A 21,689-nucleotide genomic window follows, 5' to 3' on the forward strand; every position below is an offset into this window, starting at 1 on the left:
AGGTTATCTCCCAGGAACCAAGAACAAATCCCAAATTCTTTGGATAGGGTTAGTGGTACACCCCACCCTTGATAAACTGGACAAATTCCTAGAAAGACACAAGCTACCTAAATTGACTCAAGCAGAAATAGAAAATTTGAATAAACCTATAGAAAGCAAAGAGATAGCATTAGTAATCAAAAATCTTTCCAGAAACAAAAAGCCTAGGACCAGATGGCTTCACTGGTAAATTCCACCAAACGCTTAAAAGAATTAATTCCAATTCTTCACAAACTTTTCAAAAAAACAGAAGATGAAGAAACTCGTTCCGACTCATTCTATGAGACTAGCATTAGCCCTTTAAAAAAAAAAAAAAAGACTTCACAAGAAAACTACAGACCACTATCTTACAGATGTAGACGCAAAAATTCTCAATAAAAGTAGACGCAAAAATCCTCAATAAAATACTAGCAAACTGAACCCCGTAACATATAAAAGAGATAATACACCATGACCAAGTGGGATTTATCCCAGGAATGCAGGGATGGTTTAACATCTAAAAATCAATTAATATGATGCACCGCATCAATAGAATAAAAAACAAAAACCACATGATCATCTCATTAGACACAGAAAAAGTATTTGATAAAAATCAACACCCTTTCATGATAAAATGACCTAACAAACTAAGAACATTCTCAACCTGAAAAAGGATATCTACAAAAACCTACAGCTAATATCATACTTAATGATGAGAGACTGAAAGCCTTCCCCCTAATATCAGGAACAAGACAAGGATGAATGGATAAACAAGACTTGGTACATTCATACAACAGAGTAATATTCAGCCATAAAAAGTAATAAACTACTAATACATGCTACAGCACGGACAACCTCTGAAAACATTACGCTAAGCGAAATAAGCTACAGAAGGACACAGACTGCCTGATTTCATTTTCATGAAATGTCCAGAAGAGACAAATATATTGAGACAGAAATAGCCGCCTAGGGTGGGGGGTTGCTGGAAGTGATCGCTAAAGGATAAGAGCTTTCTTTTGAGGCAATGAAATGCTCTAAAATTGACTGTGGTGATGGTCGCACAACTCTAAATATACTAAGACCACTGAATTATGTGCTTTAAATGGGTGAACAATAAAGCAATTACCAAAAAAAAAAGCTATAAACCCACAAAGGCAGAATGAACAGGAAACAGCAACAGCACCATAAATTGGCAAACTGGAAAACAGATGGAGTAGCAGTATTGGGTTCCACAGACCCAAAAGAGTCAAATTCTAAACGGGCCCTGGGCAAAGCTGTGGACCAGCCTGATTCATCCTACAGAACACTCTAAGGCTCAGAACTAGCAGCCCAGGTACCTCCAGGGGCCTGTGGGGTGGGGGCCACCTAAATAAGGAAGCCCAGTGAAAGTGCTGGCAAAGCAGTGAGGGGCCTGGACACTCTGGCTCCAAGCACACCACACAGTGGTGTAGACAGAGGGCTAGAAGTTTACACTCTGGAGAAGAAAAGGAGATTCTCCAGATTGAGGACACAGACTTAGCCGAGGGCAGGTGTAACACCCGAGGCAGGGCAATGAAGTCATCATCTCCGTCACACTGGATGCGGCAGGCTGAGGTCTCTCTGCTCCAGACCCCGGACCTGACCAGCCCAGGCAGAACAACCTAAAGCCCTGACCACGGGAGCGCCTCAGTTAGACACCCCCCAGAAAGCATCTTGTGCTCAGAGCTCCTCTCAGCTTCTTACTCAGAGGCAGACACTGAAGGGTCACCAGACATCTGAAAAGAGCCAAACTGAAAAAAGTCACTTGGAAAAGACAGAGACAGCAAGACAACTATCGACAGACCTTCTCTCCATCGAGAAGAGTGTCCTGCGTGCTTTATGCTATCAGGAATACAACACTAGGAAGAAAGGCCTGGAGATGTACTTTCAGAATGTCACAGCCACTGGACCCCCTGTGGGGCACAGTCCTGCTTGGAAACACACAGAGCTGCTGCGCTTGGTTTTTAATGTCTTCTCCATGCTCTTTCCAGCTGTAAACCTAGGATTCTTTGCATAGTATGATTTTTGAAAGTGCTTATGGAATTTTCTTAGATAAAATGTCTAATGTTTTTATATTAGCTTCAGAAAAACTGTGTGGAAGTGTTTATCAGACAGTAAGCATGATTTAATATTTTACTTGAGCAAATTTTCAAAGGCTTTAAAAATGTCCATTTGAGATTGTCATTAAGCAAAATGTGACATGATTCTTTTTCAACTATAGTAAAATTCCTTTTCTTAATATTAAAAAAAAAATACAATACCATACAAAAAGAAATATTCAGAGAATAATAACGGAGTTCTTGAAAATCAAAATATGGGAGCAGAAAGGAAGAGCTCAATAGAAAGGCTGAAGGAGTGAATAGAATCTCCCAGGAAACAGAAGATGACGATGGAAAGGGAACAAGAGGGAGAAGAGCACCAGAACACTCAGCGAGATACCCAATGTCTGAAAACCTCCAGAAAGAAAGAACAGAGGAAGCGGATTAAAGGAGATAGTAAATACGATAGTTCCAGAAAACCTCCCAGAACTGAAGGCCTTGACTTCAGGCTTGAAAGGGCCGACTCGGTAGGTTGGCTGTGGATATAAGCTCGAAAGGCATCAATGGACACAAAAAAGCCAACAACCCACTGCCACTGAGTCGATTCCAACTCATAGCGACCCTACAGGACAGAGTACAACTGCACCACAGGGTTTCCTAGGAGCGGCTGGCGGATTCAAACTGCTGACCTTTTGGTTAGCAGCCGAGCTCTTAACCACTGCGCCGCTGGTGAACTGTGGCACTTAAAACTGGGGTCTACGAACCACTGTGTACAGAGCATCTCCTTTTACTTTCCCCTGCACATGACCCTTCCATACGTCGATGGAAGAGACTACAAAGTGGGGTACTGGAGCCAGACATGCATACGACCTTGAATCAGCTACCCGATCTCTCTGCACCTCCACGGCTCCTCGGTAAAATGGGGCAGCAGTGACACCCCGTGATGGTTGGGATTGTAGGTCAACTTGGCTGGGCCATGATTCTCAGTGTTTTAATGTAATCACTCCCATGATTAAATTTACTGTGAGTAGCCAGCCTCCTTGGGGGTGTGGCCCACATCTGGATATAAGCAGACGTTCTGGCTTTTTGCTCTCTCTGGATCCTGCGGCTGCTTCCTGTCGTCTCATCTCCGGTTCTTGGGACTTGAGCCGTCAACTTCTCTGCCGAACCTGGGATTCGTCGATCTGCACAGCCTGTGAGCGGGAGCCCTGCTCTCCGACCTTCCAATCTTGGGCTTGCCAGCTTCTGCGGCTGCGTGACTTGGGAGAGGCCTCTACCCTGATCCACAGACTTGGGACGTTCTATCCTCTACAATCGTGTGAGCTGTTTCCTTGATATAAGTCTCTCTCTCTATATATATTTACACACTTTACTGGTTTGGCTTCTCTGGAGAACCCAGCCTGAGACGCCCCCATAGGACGCTGGGCGGGTTGGCGGGGAGAACCATGAGAACCACTTAAGGCAGGGCCCCAAGCGAGCGAGCTCTCAGGGAAGGTCAGCCGCTGTCACTGTTACTCTGCCGCTGTCATTGCCAAGACTCACCAGGGATTTAGACTTGCCTACAAAGTACCCATTCTTCGCTTCTCTCCTACTAACAGGACTTGGTTTTATTCTAGGCAGCAATCTGCCCTACTAAACGCGTCTCCCAACCCACTTTGTAGCTAGGTGACTGCTGAGACGCATGCTGCAACGATGAAGAGAACCTGCAACACGCCCTCAATGAGTGCAGCCAGCTTCTAAAGCCACTCCTCTTGTCCCTGCCTCCTGCCTCCTTTATGCCTGGCCCGTGGGCACAGAGGCCGAACTGCAAGGGCCACAATGTGACAAGGGTGATCTTGAGAATGGAAGGCCCTGGTGACGTCCACGACACCAGCTCTGCGCAAAGAAACCCCCCAGCGCGTTCACCCTGCTCAAGTCGGTTTCCTACAAGCAGCTGAAGGCCAGTCCTAAGTGAGAGAGGGTCGCATGCACCCTGTGCAGACATAACAGGAGAGAGGACCTCAGCACTGGCTGGGCCATCGTCGGCACAAGGCAGTGTCGGAGAGGGGAGCAGGTTTCCTCCCAGGAGTTGAGCAGTGCTGTGGGGGTCATCGAGGACAGCGAGGAAGGCCGTGTGGCCCCCACCCCACAGGGAAGCCCTGGGCGGCTGCACATACAGGTAAGACACTATCCCCAGTGTGGAGCACAGTCAGCCAGCAGAGGACCAGCCCAAATCCAGGGCACCGCCTCCCACACCTGAGCACACTGCCCTCACCATGGGCCTTGGGGTGTCCACCTGCAGCCCAGAAACAAAGGCGACACCATGGGCATGAAAAGGAGGTGTCACAATCTGGAGAGGCAGCCGAACCTCTACACGGCTAAGCGTCCACTGCGCGCACAGCACGCCATCCAGCCACCAGCTGCTGGCCTTGGATGGCTGAGAATAACACATCCATGTGCCACAGACTGTAACTTGCCGGGGGTACCTCAGTATAAGCACTTTCGGGGGCTTTGCTTCTCACTGTTTGTAAATTTTTCCCTTTTCTAGCAGATCTCTTGTGTGTAGGTACGTGTGTATATGTGTGTTTGGGGGTGGGAGAGATCAGAAGGGTTTACGCAGGGAAACCTGGGTGAAGCAAAGAAATTCAGAGGCCTGGGAGAGAAAAAAATGCAAGACAAGGAGGAGACGTCCCTTCTGCCAAGAAGGAAGGCCTTACCGTCTTTCAGCAGCTCCGTCTTCATACAGGTGTCCTTCTTAGCCTCTCCCTTAGTCGGAACTGCCTGCTGAAAAGAAACAGAAACCACCATCAAGCTGGATTAACAACTAGGTGGCTGAGCAAGCACGCCCAACGCTCCTTCTCCAAACCGGCAGCATATCCACAGTTAAAAAGAGGCGAGGTACACAGTGCACGGCCCAGTGTCTGGCAAGCCAGCAGACAGCATGGCTGTCCTGGGAGGGGGGGCATCGAGACGGTGGTCCAGCGAAACTGCCACTGCACCTGACTGCTCAGAGACTGCTCTCTACTCACATCATTAGGAACACACCTTCACTGCAGGATGCTGGCCCCACCCTGCCCACATCTGGAGGCCCACAACTCTTCCTGTAACTTTTTCTGGAGTGCTTTCTCCAAAAAGACACCAAAAAATCTTCACAGGAACATTTCTACTTGAACCTTGGGCTCGCTGTTGAATCTCATTTAATGACAACTCTGGCCCCCAAGAGCTGAGCCTCGGGGACTGTGAGTGTGGTGACCACGCCATGTCCGATCACCCTCAACCACCAGCCCACATCAAACAGTCATCTCAACAGCCTGACAGCTCAAATCCCTCATACGCCGGTGGCGCCAAGCTGTCCAGTGCTCCGGCCACTCCCACTTGTGCCTGGTCTCTGGAGGACACACTGACAGCCTTCCTGATGGGCCGATGGCACTATGACACCAAGTGCCCAGGTCAAAACAGGGGTCAGCATCTGCTGCCTTCTCTAACCCCAGGCTATCACCCTCACCCTCCTTGGAGCTCACCTGCTGGATCAGGTCACCTGCTGCCTGTGAGCAGAGAGAGGACAGACCCCTTGGACCCACCCGCCCTCCCAGCATGGAAACCCTTGGGGGATTCCACGAGCTGGAGAGGCAGGAAGCCAGTCCGCTTGAAGGCCAGGAGCTTCCACAAAGGATGGCTTAGCAGTAGTCCACGCTTGTAAACTTGCACTGCATGGCAAGAATAATATTTACCTTAAAAATTACAATCTGCATGTTCAAAATATATTTTCCCTAGTTAATATTTTGCTTTGTGTGGTGGAATGGGTTCCTTTATGTGGCCTTGTGCTTTGGTCCTTTGGAAAAACAGCTTGAGAGATTCTCCTCTCAGCTCTAGTTTTATACCCCACAGGGTCTGTAACTTTTGTCCATGCTGACTGACATTTCCTGGGTAAGCTGTGAACAACTGGAGGTTTGATACCTTTTGTCTGGTCCTGGGCTGCAACCTGCCCTGTGATAGTTCTATTTTACACACCTTGTGGGGACTGGTCAACGTACTTGTATAAATGAAGTCACTATAGCCTACTATGCAAATGAAGTATCTGTGACCTACCGCAGTGGCCCTGGTGGGAGGGCCAGGCCTTGAAATTGATGGTGAGTTTGCTTATATATACAGCCAACCCCAGAGATTAGTAGACAGAAGCAGAGGAAGAAAGAAAAGAGAGAAACAGCAGAGAAAGAGCAGGCAAGGAACCTCCTAAAAGCACTGTGACATGGGTCAGGGGCAACACTGAAGACAGTGAGAGGCCCTGTGGCAGAGCCAGAGCCGTCAGCAACAGGACCAGACGGGGCCCTGAGGCAGAGACGGCGGTGAGAGCAGAAACCTGCTGCTAGCAACGCAGCTGAGAGAGTGGAACCAAGCTGCTACGCTGGCCACGAGCTGGGTCAGGGAGCAGTGGGGACGCCAGCAGCAGGGAGGCCGAAAGCAGAGGCCTGTCCTCAGGGAGTCAAGAGGAGCAGAGTGAGAGCTGTCCTGCAGTGAAGAAGGGAGGGATGTGCTCTCCTCTTTGGGGAAGGCTTCCAGACTTTGCCTGATACTGACCCTGAGTTGTACATCCTGCTGCTTCCTTAATAAACCACTTAACTGTAATTATGGTCTGTGAGTTCTGTGTGGCCATTGCAATGGATTATCCAACCCAGAAGAGAAGTAGCTGTGGGAGCAGAGAGCTGGTGTCAGAAATAGTTAAAAAAAAAAAGGGGGGGGGGGCGGGGAGCTCGAGAGTGGAGGTATGTCTGAGTCCATGTCACAGGGATCAGCCTTGGGCTGATCTTGATCTACATTATCCCCCCGGAAGTTAGACAGGTTGTGAGACTACTACTACAACCATATTACACTTTGATTTGGGCTTCAGGAAACACAGATGGAAGGGGACAAGTAAACCTGCTGGGTTTATGCATTAAAGTACATTTTTACACAAATACGAATGGCCATTACTGGTCAAACGAGTCACTGGAAGTCAGAATCAAAGTTAACACCCAGGGTTCCCCAAGTATGCCTTGCTGACCTGGAAAAGGGGCAAGTAACCAATCAGGAACCCAACTCCAGACAAACGGTTTGGGGTCAGCCTGAGGTCCAGACCCAGCTGGGAGAGGTCCCTGCCCACCTGCCTTGTCCATCTAAGAGGGAGGACGCTCCTCCCCAGGCCTCAGGGTACCACCCTGCACAGCCAGTAGACCCGGGCATGAGCCGCATCCCTGGATGCTACCTTCTGGACAACGTGGCCACTTGCTGCCCACCACGGCCCAACAACACCTGCTCACTGGATTTAAACCCTCCGTCACACATGGGTTGGACAGCTTCAGTGGTCTTTGAGAGAAGTTCCTGCATACCAAGGAGATAGTGTCTAGTCACGCACATCTCCTGATGACCAAGCAGATGACTATCTTCACACTCTGCCCAGTCTGTCAGTACCTGCAGTACCTGCTGCAAAGACAAATGAACTAGTTCATCATAGCCACAGTGACATGCCTACAATACTGCCCACAGTGTGACCATGTTCTCTCTCTCCCTACTTAAATACACCACGATCTCAAGTTTCCTCAGCAAAGTCTGAATGAACAGACACAATTCCCCTTCCTTTGTCCAATGTCCTAGATAATATGAAGAGTTTCCGTGTCTGTCAACGAACCAGTGATGACAACAACAATAATTCTCGGTATCCTCCGCAAGTGCTCGCCATTCCCCACCGCGTCTCTGCACATTCACCCAGAGGTAAGAGTCAGCACAGGGCTCCAAAACCTCCGCACCCACCCCTCAGCCATCCCAGCAGTGTCCCCTCTTCAACTGCACCATGAAATCACATTTTCCGCAATATGTTAAACTATAAAAAGGGGCTGTAAAGGGCAGAACAGTACGAGAGGAAAATATAACAATCTTATTTCAGTGTTCTTCTGTGCATTTCTCCAAAAAGCTCTGTTCTCTAAAACTACCTAAATTACAAAAAAGCCTAATTGTAACTTAACTTTATTTTACAAAAATGGAACTGTGCAAACTACTTTGGAAATGAATCTCTCTCAAAATTCATTCTAAGTTACCAGATACAATATAAACAGCCCAAAGGAAATATTTCTAATCTCAACAATGAACTTTTAATCATGAAAACTATCATTAATAAATTTATGATGGTGAAAGTAATATCCTTAAAGTTCTCACAGACTTAGCTGCTTCCAAGTACTTTCATCTTTAACAGCGTAGATATGGGCATACTGAGGACCCCACCTGTGGGCAAGGAGAGGGGGGAGGTACCCCAGGGAACAGAGGTACCATGGGGAGTCTGCCCCACGTGCCACAGAAATCACCCACTGCGATCGCTAAGGTTGTGTGTCAGCCCGGCTGGGCCACGACTCTCAGTGGTTCAGCAGTTATGATGTAGTTTGGCAGTCACATAATGATGTAATCACCTCCATGATGGGATCTGATATAACGTGATCGCCTCCATGATGGGAATCTGCTGTGAGTAGCCAATCAGCTGAAAGGGAATTTCCTTGGGGGTGTGGCCCACATCCAATATATGTGAACTTTGTGGCAAAGCTCGCTGGCTTTTGCTCTGCTCCGGATCCTGCATTCAGCTCATCAACATCAGTTCCTGGGACTTGGGCCAGCAGCCTGCCATCTTACCTGTCAATCTTGGATTCGTCAGCCTTCGCAGCAGCCCTGAGCCAGCAGCCTGCCATCTGATCTGCCCATCTTGGCTTTGATGGCCCCTGCAGCTATGTGAGTCAGGAGAAGCCTCCAGCCTGACCATTTCCTTGAGATAAATCTCTCTCTCCCTCTCTCTCTCTCCATCCCCCTCCCCATATATATATTCACGTTCCACTGGTTTTACTTTCCTAGAGAACCCAGCATGAGACACTCACAAAACACCAGAGTCCGGTGCAGAAAGCGGCTGGCAGATAGGTCGATTCCAAATGTGAGGTCGACTCCAAACGTGTGGCTGGAGCTCTGGGCCCTGGGGGCGACATGACGAAGGAAGGGGACGCAGCCACAGGCCCAGCTCCCTCTCCTGCCAGCAGGCAGGGACACGGCGTGCCCCGGGAAACCATTTCCTAAGGTCCCCACTGACGCGGCGGCCACCATACAGAGATGCCCCACAGAGCACTTGGTATCCAGGCATTTCACACAGGACTCAAGGCTTCAAGCAGGCATGTAGAGAAGGATAAGGCCTGAACTAGTACACAAAGCCCTTAGTTATAAAAGAAGTCAAAGCCATCGCAGAAAGACTTGTGTGAACTTCATGGAAGCTCATGGCTGCAAACAAGGGCACCATGAACCACGCAGGAGAGGAGGAGAGTGGAAGACGACATTCTCCGTGGGCCTGGTGTCCTCAGCAACGTTCCCAGAGTCCTCCCATGCTGCTACCTGCACTGAGGGGCGAGAGCCAGCTTTCCCTGCCATCTACCAGAGCCCTCGGAGACCCCATGACGGCACCAAGTGAAGACACAACAAACACGGGCGCCGGCTCTGAGAAAGCACTGGTCACAGCACCTGGAACGTTCACACATGACTCCTCAGGCATCCAGTGCTCAGTCGAGCAGAGGGGGCCTCCCTACCAAAGGCTGGAGACGTTTCGGTTTTACAAAATAAGACAATGTCCACATAGACCTGCCATTTGCTCTCCTTTGCTTTAAGGACGCCTAGGTATGGAGCAGACGGCCTCTTCCCTTCTCCGTGACAACTGTAACGACGCCAATAAAGAATCCCAAACATCAAATGGTTTCTCAGAGATGGGAAGCATCTTCAGTTCTGAAAACTCTGGAGATGTAGAGTGCTATCTGCCTACCCCATAATTTTAAACTATTTCCCACATACTAATTTCATTAGGTAATTATCAAAAAGGGCAATGAGAAAAAGAACGAATCCTTCCGAGATCTGACAGATTTTCTTTTCCTTCTTTTGTCTTTTTGTTTTTTCCCTTGGCAGAAAAAAAGAGTTAGTTTCTAAATCCGGAAAACAATTAATATCCAAAGTAGCCCCAGAAATTACGTTTAAGAGATTTTAAAATATCACAACAGACTTCCTTTCTATGTGCTACTTAACCCTTAACTGGGTCTCTACAAAGCAGGAGACTAGAAGGGTGATTTACTTTGAAAAGCACCAGTATCAGTTTTCAGATGGACATTAGAAAACCGAGATGAAACTGAAATGCCTTGTTACCCAAAATCAAATCTAACTCAGTTAAGCAAAGCAGTTTCTGGGGCCACAACCTGCAGGACAGCTGCTGACCTTGGGTACATGGAGACCTTGACCCTCTGTGCCTCAATTCCCTCTTCTATAAAATGGCAGAGCTGGGTCCAACCTCCCAGGCTGCCAGCAAGGGAGTCAGAACCAGGTCAGGCTCCCCTCTCCTCCCATCCCTGTCAACCATCTCAACCATTACCTCCCACCCACCCCCTCACTCACCAGGCCTCAGCCCTTCAACACTTTCCTGCCAAGCCTTCCAGAGAGCCCTTGAGAGGACGGGCTGCATCCCATCCCAGGGCCACCAGCACCTGCTCCCGCCCCGGCCTCATCAGACCTCTGTCTACTCTGCCTCAGTGACCCCAAGGGCAGTGAGGTTCAGAGTCACCGCCTCACCTGGCCCCTAGAAGACGAGCTGAGCTATTTGTGGAGACACTCTGTGCCCCATCAGACGATGCCGGACAGTCCCCAGTACCCCCTCCTGGAACTTTCTCTTTTGGGGCTGCCACTGTGTTTTAGTTTTTCATACTAAGGTCCCCAAAATGAGGCTATTTCTGCTCCAACAAGACGTGCTCCCACAACTCTCACCTGTGAGAACACAAGGTTCTCAGACAGCCCAAGGATGCCCCCATTCCCTGATGAATGTGCTCGACCCTATGCTCTACCCTGCCTTCAACGCTACGCTTGACCCTGCCCTCGACGACCATATGCTCGACCCTGCGCTCAACCCTCCACCATGCCCTCGACTCTGCCTTCAACACTACTCTTGACCCTGCCCTTGACCCTATGCTCCACCCTGCCTTCAACGCTATGCTTGACCCTGCCCTCGATGACCATATGCTGGACCCTGCCTTCAACACTATGCTTGACCCTGCGTCCACCCTCCACCTCCTCTTCTGCTGGTTTCTCCCTAATCCTTGTAATCAAGCTTTAGCCCCACCCTTCCACCAAACCTTCCTGTTAAGGTCGCCAGTCACTTCCAATTGCTAAATGCAAGAGAGAGTTCACGTCCTCCCCAGGCCCAAGAATGCCCCACATCTGTGTGACTGGCTTCCTACTGGCCCCTATCACCCATCCTCCAGACCTGGGCAGGTGCTAGAGCAGGAACCCGGCGCTCTGCTCCACCTACACCCACACCCATGCCCTCGAGCATCTCCTTAATCACACTGTCACCTCTCCTTTACACCTCCACATGGGACAGCTAAGCTTCTCCATGCCAAGTGCCAGCCCACCGTACTCCTGCTCCTCCACCGTGCCCACCTCTGTCCCGGCCCCGTCCCACGCACCTGGCTGGGTGAATATGGTTATTTAGTTGTGTGTTACCTGTCTCCTCACTAGGAGGAGGCACTACCCACCCAGAGATGGTCTCCTGATGCTCCTGGCTGTCCACCCAGATCACAGAATATGAGAACCGGAGTAAACCATTTACTTTAACACCTTCATTTTACAGACAAAGAATAGACGTTGAAAAGTCACAGTAACCTGCTCAGGGTCACCCTAAGCAGCCAAGAGTAGGGTCCTAGGCTCCTCCCACCCCAGAGGTTGCTGCAGCCTCCATGCCCTCACACACGACAGGCCTTAAGCTTCCTCAGGAACATGTAATGCAACTGCCAATATATCTGGGCATACCTCTGACATGCTACTACTTGTTTTCTATTTGTTCCATCCCTTCTGTGTGACCATTTTTCCCCTTTCTTGACTTCTTGTGAATTAATCAGTATTTTTTTTATTATTTAATCTCCCACAACCACATTAATTTGCTAGTTATACATTCTCTTTCTGGTTACCCTAGAGATTACAACATGCATCCTTAATCCTGATACAGATAAGTACTTTGCCAGATGAACCTAGAAACTTGAAAAGCAGCAGGTGTCATCTGTACAGACTACGATGTGGACCACGTGCCCCTGGAGCCAAGTAACCCTGCTGAGCTGCAGGTGGTAAGAGAGCTGGGTTTTAGTACTTCCTGCCCCTCCCCATGGGTTATGATACTATCACGGAGGGATCTTACATATGACCTTGCACATTCACATTCATTGATCAAATCAACATCTACATTTGCACTCTGATTTAAAAAACACAGGCTTTGGGCTGGGTGCTCTGCCTATAAATCTAATGGTCTGGTTTCTCAGAAGAAAGAGCAAATCTCAGATTTCAGTGGTTTTTCCCTAAACTGTCAGTAGAATAAGAAATTTAGATGCACACTGGTAACCCACAGACCCCCATCCAAATGCTCAGGTCAGTGTGAAATACCTGTTGCTGAATTGGGGGGGCGAGGGGGAAGTGAGAGGAGCAGTACCTAAATAAGAAAACTTTACTTTATATACAACCTGTAATTTTAGAATTCTGCTTTCTGGCTGGTTGTTGTCTAAATATTTGTCATCGACCTACATTTGATATATTTGGTAATACTGCCCCCAAAATAACTTAAAGGACTCTAATGAGGATCCAATAATAAAATCTTACTTCTCACAGGAAAGACCTAACAGTATCAACTTATTTTCAAAGGCCATGTTGATGATCTCCAAAAGAAAGTCAGAAACGTCAGAAAAAAATGACAGAGTAAGGACCACCAAAAATTCTCTCCTCCATATAAGCAGTGAGAACACTAGCAAAAATGGTCAGAATCAACTTTTTCAGAACCCTGGAAATTAACCAAAGCCAGCAATCCAGGGAATGTTCATTTAAGAAAAACAGCTGAATATCGCTAACAGCAAACTCGGTAGCATTTTAGCTCGCCCTATTCCCAACCACCCCTCCCTGACTCAGCAGTAGCCTTGAAAACCAACAGCCCATGGCAATGGTGAAAGCCAGGAGCCTGGCAGCCACTACAGCAGGCAGACCAGGGTAGGAGCTCCTTCAAAGCCTCATCCAGAGAACTGTCATTATTTGCCCTGTCTGATGGTTTCCTAGAACATCCTTCTTTCAAGGTCGACCTGATTTGACCTCAGAGCTCACTCAAAGAAAACAGCCTTTCCAAAGGTTTTTGTCAAAAACAATCAGAGGCAATTGTTGAACATCGTGGCTGCCTGAAGAGGTGGATAATAGATGAGGCAAAAACAGGTGAACCAAATAACTTATAAAGAAAGGTTGACAAATGAGACAACCACAGGGGGCTTTGACAAGCTCACATATAATACTGCAAATCTAGAAGGCCATGCACATGCATAAAACTGAGCACATCCCATAGCTGTAGGCATGCTCGGGAAAGAGCTGAGAGAGCCCTAAGCTCTCACCTCTGGCTGACCCTGAGGATCTGCACAAACAGGAAGCTAAGGCTAAGACAGAGTTGTAAACTGCCTGGCTGAGTGTTGAAGGTGTGTCCTGACACACACACAGAGCCTCTCAATGGACACTGGGAGATACTGGTTCCAAGCATCTAGAAAAATCTCTCTCCAATCATTAGCTGACTACTAAGCTAACTCAGACTTCAGTGGCCACACAAGAAAAAGAATACGAGCTTTACAGAGCTGGTTCAGAAAAGTCACCAGACAATGAAAGCAACAACAAACCTTGTGGAAGCAAAGATGCTGATTTCCAGAGTTGCCACATTAACACTATTTTAAATTTCTGGTTTTCAATCAAAAATTATGAGACATACAAAGAAACAAAGTACAGCCAATACACTTGAAAAAAGGAGTCAGGAAAAACTGTCATTGAGGAAACTCAGGCATTGGGCTTATTAGAAAATAACTTTAAATTAGCTATTTTAAATATGTTCAAGAAAATAAAAATAAAAGAAAGTATACGAACAATATCTCAGCAAGCAGAGGCAACTGACAGGAGCTCATGGCCTTGCTGCTTTAGAAACAAAGATTCCATTGTAAATTCAAAACTACATAAAATCCTACTCTTCACCTAGTATCTGGAACGGCCTATTTGGCCTGCTGCATTTCAGTGAAGGGAGAAGTCAGTGACCTGAATTACAAACTGCTCAACTCTTGGTTATGGAACGACTAATTTACTCCTTATTACAGACATCTGTAAATCAATCTATCAATTTCCCTTAGAATTTACCTAAGATCATTATATAACGTACTCTATTTAATATACATACAAATCTCTTAAATATGGTAGCATGCTCTGCCAATTCAGACATTTTTACTCTACTTTCCAATGGTCATACTAAGCATTGTTTCCTGATATCCAAACAAAGTATTTATATAGAATACTTTGACATCCTATTGTGCATTTGCACCCATAATCAGCTCTGGCCCTCATCATATCACCCCAAACGAATGCAACTGCTAGACTCTACCACTAATCTCTTCTTTCCATCCATCCTCTACAGCACCAGCAACCTACAGACTGGGAAAAAAATTTTGGCTATGACAAATCCGATCAGCATCTAATCTCTAACATCTACAAGATACTGCAAAACCTTAGCAACAAAAAGACAAATGACCCAATTAAAAAATGGGCAAAGAATATTAACAGGCACTTCACCAAAGAAGACATTCAGGCAGCTAACAGACACATGAAGAAATGCTCACGATCACTAGCCATTAGAGAAATACAAATCAAAACTGCAATGAGATACCATCCCACCCCAATAATGCTAGCATTAATCCAAAAAACACAAATAACAAATGCTGGAGAGGTTGCAGAGAGACTGGAACACTTATACACTGTTGGTGAGAATGTAAAATGGTACAACCACTTTGGAAATCAATTTGGCACTTCCTTAAAAAGCTAGAACTAGAAGTGCCATACGATCCAGCAATCCTGCTCCTTGGAATATATCCTAGAGAAATAAGAGCCATCACACAAATAGATACACGCACACCCATGTTCACTGCACCACTGTTCAGGATAGCAAAAAGGTGGAAACAACCTAGGTGCCCATCAACAGACAAACAGATGAACAAATTATGGTATACTCACACAATGGACTACTAAGCAACGATAAAGAACAATGATGAAGCCATGAAACATAACACGGAAGAATCTGGAGATCATCATGCTGAGTGAATTCAGTCAGTCACAGAAGGACAAATATTGTATAAGGCCACTATTATAAGAACTCAAGAAAAGGTTTAAACACAGAAGAAATCATTCTTTGATAGTTACAAGGGTGGGGAGGGAGGGGGAGGGTTATTCACTAACTAGATAGTAGATAACAATTATCTTAGGTGAAGGGAAGGACAGCACACACTACAGGGAAAGTCAGCACAAGTGGACTAAACCAAGGCTAAGAAGTTTCCTGAACACAAACACTTTGAGGGACAGAGTAGCAGGGGCAAGCGTCTGGGGACCATGGTTTCAGGGGACATCTAGGTTAACTGGCATAACAAAGCTTATTAAGAAAATGTTCTGCATCCTACTTTGGTGAGTGGCGTCTGGGGTCTTAAAAGCTAGCAAACAGCCATCTAAGCTGCATCAATTGATCCCAACCTACCTAGAGTAAAGGAGAATGAAGAACACCAAAGACACAAGGAAAGTAGTAGCCCAAGAGACAGAAAGGGCCACACAGACCAGAGACTTCATCAGCCTGAGACCAGAAGAAATGGATGGTGCCCAGCTACCACCAATGACCGCCCTGACAGGGAACACAACAGAGATTCCCTGATGGAGCAGGGGAAGGGTGGGATGCAGAACTCAAATTTCTAGTAAGAAGACCAGACTGAATGGTCTGACTGAGAGTGGAGGAATCCCAGAAAGCATGGCTCCTGGACACTCTGTCAACCCAGAACTAAAACAATTCCCAAAGCCAACTCTTCAGACAAAGATTGGACTGGACTGTGGGACATAAAACGATACTCATGAAGAGTATGCTACTTAGCTCCAGTAAATATGTGAGACTAAATGGGCAGCTCCTGTCCGGAGGTGAAATGAGAAGGCAGAGAGAGTTAGGAGCTGGTTGAAGGGACACGGGAAATCAGAGGTGGAAAGGAGAAGTGTGCTGTCACAGTATATGGAGAGCACTTAGGGTCACATAACAATGTATGTATAAACTTTCTGTGTAAGAGACTAACTTGAATTGTCAACTTTCACTTAAACTACAACAATAAAAAAAAAAATCCAACACTCTTCCTAAAATTAAAAGAAAAAACTCAACAAACAGCAAAAGAAAAAATGCTTTCCCCCTAATATCAGGAACAAGACAAGCACGTCCTCTCTGACCACTTCAATTCAACACTGTACTGAAGATTCTAACTAGGACAATTAGGCAAGAAAAAAAAATAAAAGGCATCCATTCGGAAAGGAAAAAGTAAAACTACCTCTGTTTCCACGACATGATCTTGTATACAGAAAATCCTAAAGAATTCACTAAAAAAAAAACTATGCGAACTAATTACAGCTGAGTTCAGCAAGGTTGCAAGATACAAAATCAACAAACAAAAATCAATTGTATTTCTACAAATTAGCAATAAACAATCCGAAAATGAAATTAAAAACGATTCCAGATAAGAGAGCACCAAAAAGAATAAAACACGGGCATGTGTTGCTTAATGCCCATGATACGTTCTGTAAAGCAGGACATTATGTGATTTGAACGTTGTGTGAACACCGTATTACATACAGAGAGAAGCATGCAGGATGGTCACCGGGCAGGCTCAGGACCCACACCGTCACCGCCGCACCGAGGAAGTGTGCCAAACCTTTGGTTCTGCTGCCACCAGTCGTTGTAGGTCGCTGCCAGGTCTCCGATCAATACACCTACTCCTCACTTATCAACATTGTTAGGTTCTAAAGACCAGGTTGTTATGCAAAAATCAGTATTATGTTAAAATGAAGGATGACCACATCAGATCACAAAATGGAGGATGGCTACATCACTACCTAACTGCCGAACCACTGAGAATTATGGCCCAGCCAAGTTGACAAAAAACTTTAACCATCACAGCCAGCATTACTTTAGCCTCACACCTCAGCGTTCATTACTGCCACACGTACATCATTAATGCAAAAAATAGTCAGATTTTTTACTATTGTCACAGATGTGAAATGTCAGATAACGAGATAGGCAGTAAGTGAGGAATGGATGCATATACTATAAAGTTGTACTGATTAAAAGAGTGATGTATTGGCATGTGTAGTGCAACGGTCTTTCTAGCCTTGGGTTTATAATTCTGCCAAAAATAAACCAGTTGGACCACAGCCTGCCCTTGACTGGTCTACTTTATGCACCCTGCAGGGACTGGACAGTTTACTATGCAAATAATGTACATAAAACCTTTGCAGGGATTGGTTGATTGTTACACAAATTGGGTGGGTGTGGCCTCTCGAGGAGACTGATCAGTGCGTAGTCTTGGTGGGAGGGGCAAGCTTATAAAAGGGCCAATCCCACAGAGGTTGAGGTGGACCTCACTATCAACAAGAAGTAGAATCTGGTGCAGGATGCATCCTTTGGACCCAGGGTTCCTGCACTGAGAACCTCCTAGATCCAGGAGAGAGAGGGCTGTAACACTGTAAACAGCAAGAGATGGCACAAGACAATGTGAGATAGGCGCAGCAGCACAAGCAGCAGCAGTACAGGCGGCAGGAACCAGGAGACCAGCGAGAGACGGCTACAGTGGGCTTCCCAGCCCACAGAATGAGGTGGCTGCAGTGGGTTTGCTGAACCACAGAGCGAGAGAGCTGAGCGCCTTTGGGCAGGAGGCTTGCTGATAGAGGGGGGTGCCTCCAGGCACTTGTCGGCAGAGCCAAAAGAGCTGTAACGCTTGCCTGAGCAGAGCAGAGGCCAGGACTGAGCAGGGCCCGGCAGCAGGAGGCATGAAAGAAGGGCCTGCCTGCCAGCAAGCTGGGAAGGAGCTGAGAGCTGTCTTGGTAGGAAGCCATCCTGACTGACGAACTACATTCTGTCTCCTCAGTTGTATCCTGTTACCTCCAAGTTGATCCTGATCCTGAGTTGTAGCATGATACTTCCTTAATAAACCCCATAATCGTGAGTATGGTCTGGGAGTTGTGCATGGCCAATGCAACAAATTATCGAACTCAGAAGAGAAATAGAGAGTGCCATGGGTAGGGGACAGCTGGTGTCTGATATAGTGAAAAAGTTGGAGCGTGGAGTTATGTCTGACCTCTACCTCATAGGAATCAGTTTTGTGCTGATCTTGACTCTCCTTCACCTTACGAATTTAGACACTTTTGACGTTAGTAAATTAAATCCTCGAAACTTACCTATATATCTGGGAACTTAGATCAACTCCAATCAGTGGGAAAAAGGCAAAACACATCTGTTGTTGTAGCAAAAACTAAGTCAGATCCCTATTTCACACCCGAAATTACTTCTGGATTAAACTCTTAATTAAATGTTTTAAAGAGAAAACAGAAAATATTTTAAAACACCATAGAATATATTTATGACATGGACATGTTATCAGGAGGGTCCAATTCCTGGAGAAAGACATCATGCGAAAAAGAATAACACCCTCAATACAATGGATTAACACAGTGGCTACAACCAGGGGCTAAACACAGAATGACTGTCAGGATGGTGGAGGACCAGGCAACATTTCCTTCTGTTATCCATAGGGTTGCTATAAGTCACAGGCGACTCCACCTATCACACCTAACGACAACAAGGGTAGAAAGGCATGCCCGCACACACAAACAGAAAAAGACTGATACATTTTGCCTCAACACAATTAAGACGGATGTAAGATAAAAAACACTATAAACAAAAGTAGAGGATAAGCAAGACTGGAAGGAAATATTTGCAACATATGAACAAGTCAAGCTACAAAATACAAACACAATAATAAAACAGAGGATTCAAACAGGCAATCCACATCCTCACTAATAACCAGGGAGAGGTCAATAACCTTCCATTTTATTGTGCGAATATACTCATAAAGGTAAAGTTTACACCATTACATAAATGAGATCCCCCTTTCTCCCTAAACCAAAGTGAGTGAGGCAGCCTGTCCAAGGCTGCAGAGAACACCACTGCGAGGCTCGGCACCAACAGCACACAGAGCCCCATCCCACACACACAGGACCTCCACTGGCGGTGAGGTAATTCAGCACTCTTCAGTCCTATGAACAAACTTCTTTATTTTATATACATCTCTGTACATAGTTCTCTATAAATTTCATTAGGAAACAGCTATAAAATTAGGGACAAAGTTAGGAATCAAAGCTGTCCTTCCCTTACACAAATGACTTGTCATATCTCTCAGGAAAGCTCTTAATCAGGTCCTTCTTTTTAGACTGAATCCCTTTAAAAGAATTTGGAAGAATAACTCCAGGTCCTATTCATGTCAACTGGTGCTTAATCTATTAACTAAGATTCTGTTTCAACTGTAAGAGAAAAGAGCCCTTGCCCCAGCCCGAACTTCGCTTTATTAGGGGTAGCAGCTTCCTGCACCCCAATAAACAAAGCTGCTATTGTGTTCTTCTTAGCAAAGCTGGTGAGACTGTGCATGAATCACCCGGTCTTTGGTGACTTTGTGTCCTAGATGGAGGCGGGACAGGTCTTAAAGGCTGCAGAACACAAATTTAGGGAATGACAGAGAATCAAGTCAGGGAAAAGACATAAACCACCCAACCACTGCAGCTGTCCTCCCTGGCAGACACAAAGACACTCTACCATTGACTCTACTGTTCCCCGTTTTCAGACTAAATAGTTAAGTGGCTACTGAGTTGCTTCTTCATACCTCAAGGTGAGAAAAACAGAAGGGCACGTTACCATGCGGTTTTCCAAGCTTTGCTGGAATTAGCCAACTCTGCAACCAACAACCTATGATGATACCAACACTCACACTGCACAGCTCTAGTTCAGGGGTGAGGTCAGACCCCAGCAGATCCCATAGCCCATCCCTGCCCTCAGCATGCCATCCTCACCCGAGAGTGCCAGGCTCACCACCAGGAATCTTCAAACACTGCTGCTCCAAACTTAGAAGGACTAGGTCTTACCCCAGGGACCATCTCTGGTCTATAAATGCTATTTAACAAGGATTCAATTTAGTAATATATTCTATATACCAGCTGGTAACCCACAGTAACAGCTTTACTGATTTTAAGAAAGTCTACTAAGTGAGACTGCCTACCAATAACAATGCACTCACTAATCCACATAAAAGTAAACCTATATAACAGAAACACTATTTTGGCTTTTATATTTATTAATAAGAAGCCCTGGTGGTGCACTGGTTAAGCACTGGGCTGCTAACCAAAAGGTCAGTGGTTCAAACCTACCAGTTGCTCCACAGGAGAAAGATGTGGCAGTCTACTCCCATAAAGACTTACAGCCTTGGAAACCCTATGGGGCAGTTCTACTCTGTCCCATAGGGTTGCTATGAATAGGAATCAACTTGATGGCAGTGGGTTTTTTTTTTTTTTTTTAATACCTATCAATGTAACTGTACTTAGTTACAATGTAGAATTGAAAAATGAAAGAGGAAAGGTATAATAAAACACTGAAAATTCAGAGAGTTAAGACTGAGGGCTTGTGTATAACCTTTAATTTGTAGTGGTTACTTGTGTTGGCACCACAAGATACCCAACCTCGCCACTCAGGTGCCCTGTGGGGCTACAATCCTATTCACAGGTGCAGCGGTAGTCACCCAGGGCTCTCACCTGCCCAGCACTGTTTCTCCGCTAACAGAAATCACATCCTCTCCAGTATCTGTCCACGTGTCTGGGGATTACAGTGGGCACTACCTGCTTAACAGAACAGCTTCTCTATGTGGTGACATATGATTTATTTGGTCTACAGTCAGTAATAGGAGGGCAACAGAGCTATACGGGAGCAAACTTTCTACATTTTAGCAAAAATAAGTCAGTATTAATCTGAGGTAGATTGTGCTAAATTAAGATACATACTGTAACCCCTAGAGCAATCACTAAGAAAATAACCAAAAGAATATTGCTTAGTGAAACATTTTAACAAAAAAGACAGCAAAAGTAGAATTCAGAAAAAAAGAAAACATACAGAAAAGAAAAAAAGTAAAAACCGTAAATCCAATCACATCGATGATTATTTTAAACATAAACAGTCTTTAAATGTAAATAATACAATAAAAAGGCAGACACTACCAGACTGAAGGTAAAAGCAAAACCCAATATATGCTGTCTAAAAGAGACACATCTTAGACTGAAAGACACAAAAGGGTTAAACGTAAAGACTGAAAAAACATACCACACAAACACTAATCATAAGAAAACTGGAGTGGTTATACTAATTATCAAGAAAAAACAGGCTTTAAAGACAAAAAGTATTAAAAGAGACACTTCGTGATTATAAAAGTATCAACATGTCAGGAAGATATAACAACTATTAACATACAAACACCAAATAACAGAGCCTCAAAATACATGAAGAAACACCTGACAGAATTAAAAGGAAAAACAGATAATTCACCAATAATACGTGGAGGCTTCAATATTCCACTCTCAACAGTAATGGAACTAGACCGGAAAGGAGGGAGAACACTGAAGACCTGAACAGTACTACCGACAGTCTGAGCTGACACA

The 21,689-nt window shown here is 45.8% G+C and overlaps 1 protein-coding gene across 6 annotated transcripts in view; it reads right to left on the reverse strand.

Moving 5' to 3' along the window:
• Positions 1-21,689, reverse strand: part of EHMT1 (euchromatic histone lysine methyltransferase 1) — a 231,313-nt gene that overhangs the window by 136,226 nt on the left and 73,398 nt on the right. For 4 of the 6 annotated variants that reach the window (XM_023725492.1, XM_023725490.1, XM_023725489.1 and 1 more), the window contains exon 1: positions 4,772-4,975. Coding sequence is in view for 5 of the 6 variants with exons in the window: in XM_023725490.1 (XP_023581258.1) it covers positions 4,772-4,862 (91 nt within the window). In the remaining variant the exon portion in view is untranslated. Of the gene's footprint in view, positions 1-4,771; positions 4,976-21,689 lie in introns of those variants that run through there. The other 2 variants (XM_023725491.1, XM_023725493.1) reach the window with 2 other exon arrangements.

This window comes from Trichechus manatus, unplaced genomic scaffold (genome assembly GCF_000243295.1).
Source record: "Trichechus manatus latirostris isolate Lorelei unplaced genomic scaffold, TriManLat1.0 scaffold00317, whole genome shotgun sequence".
Classification (NCBI taxonomy): Eukaryota; Metazoa; Chordata; class Mammalia; order Sirenia; family Trichechidae; genus Trichechus; species Trichechus manatus.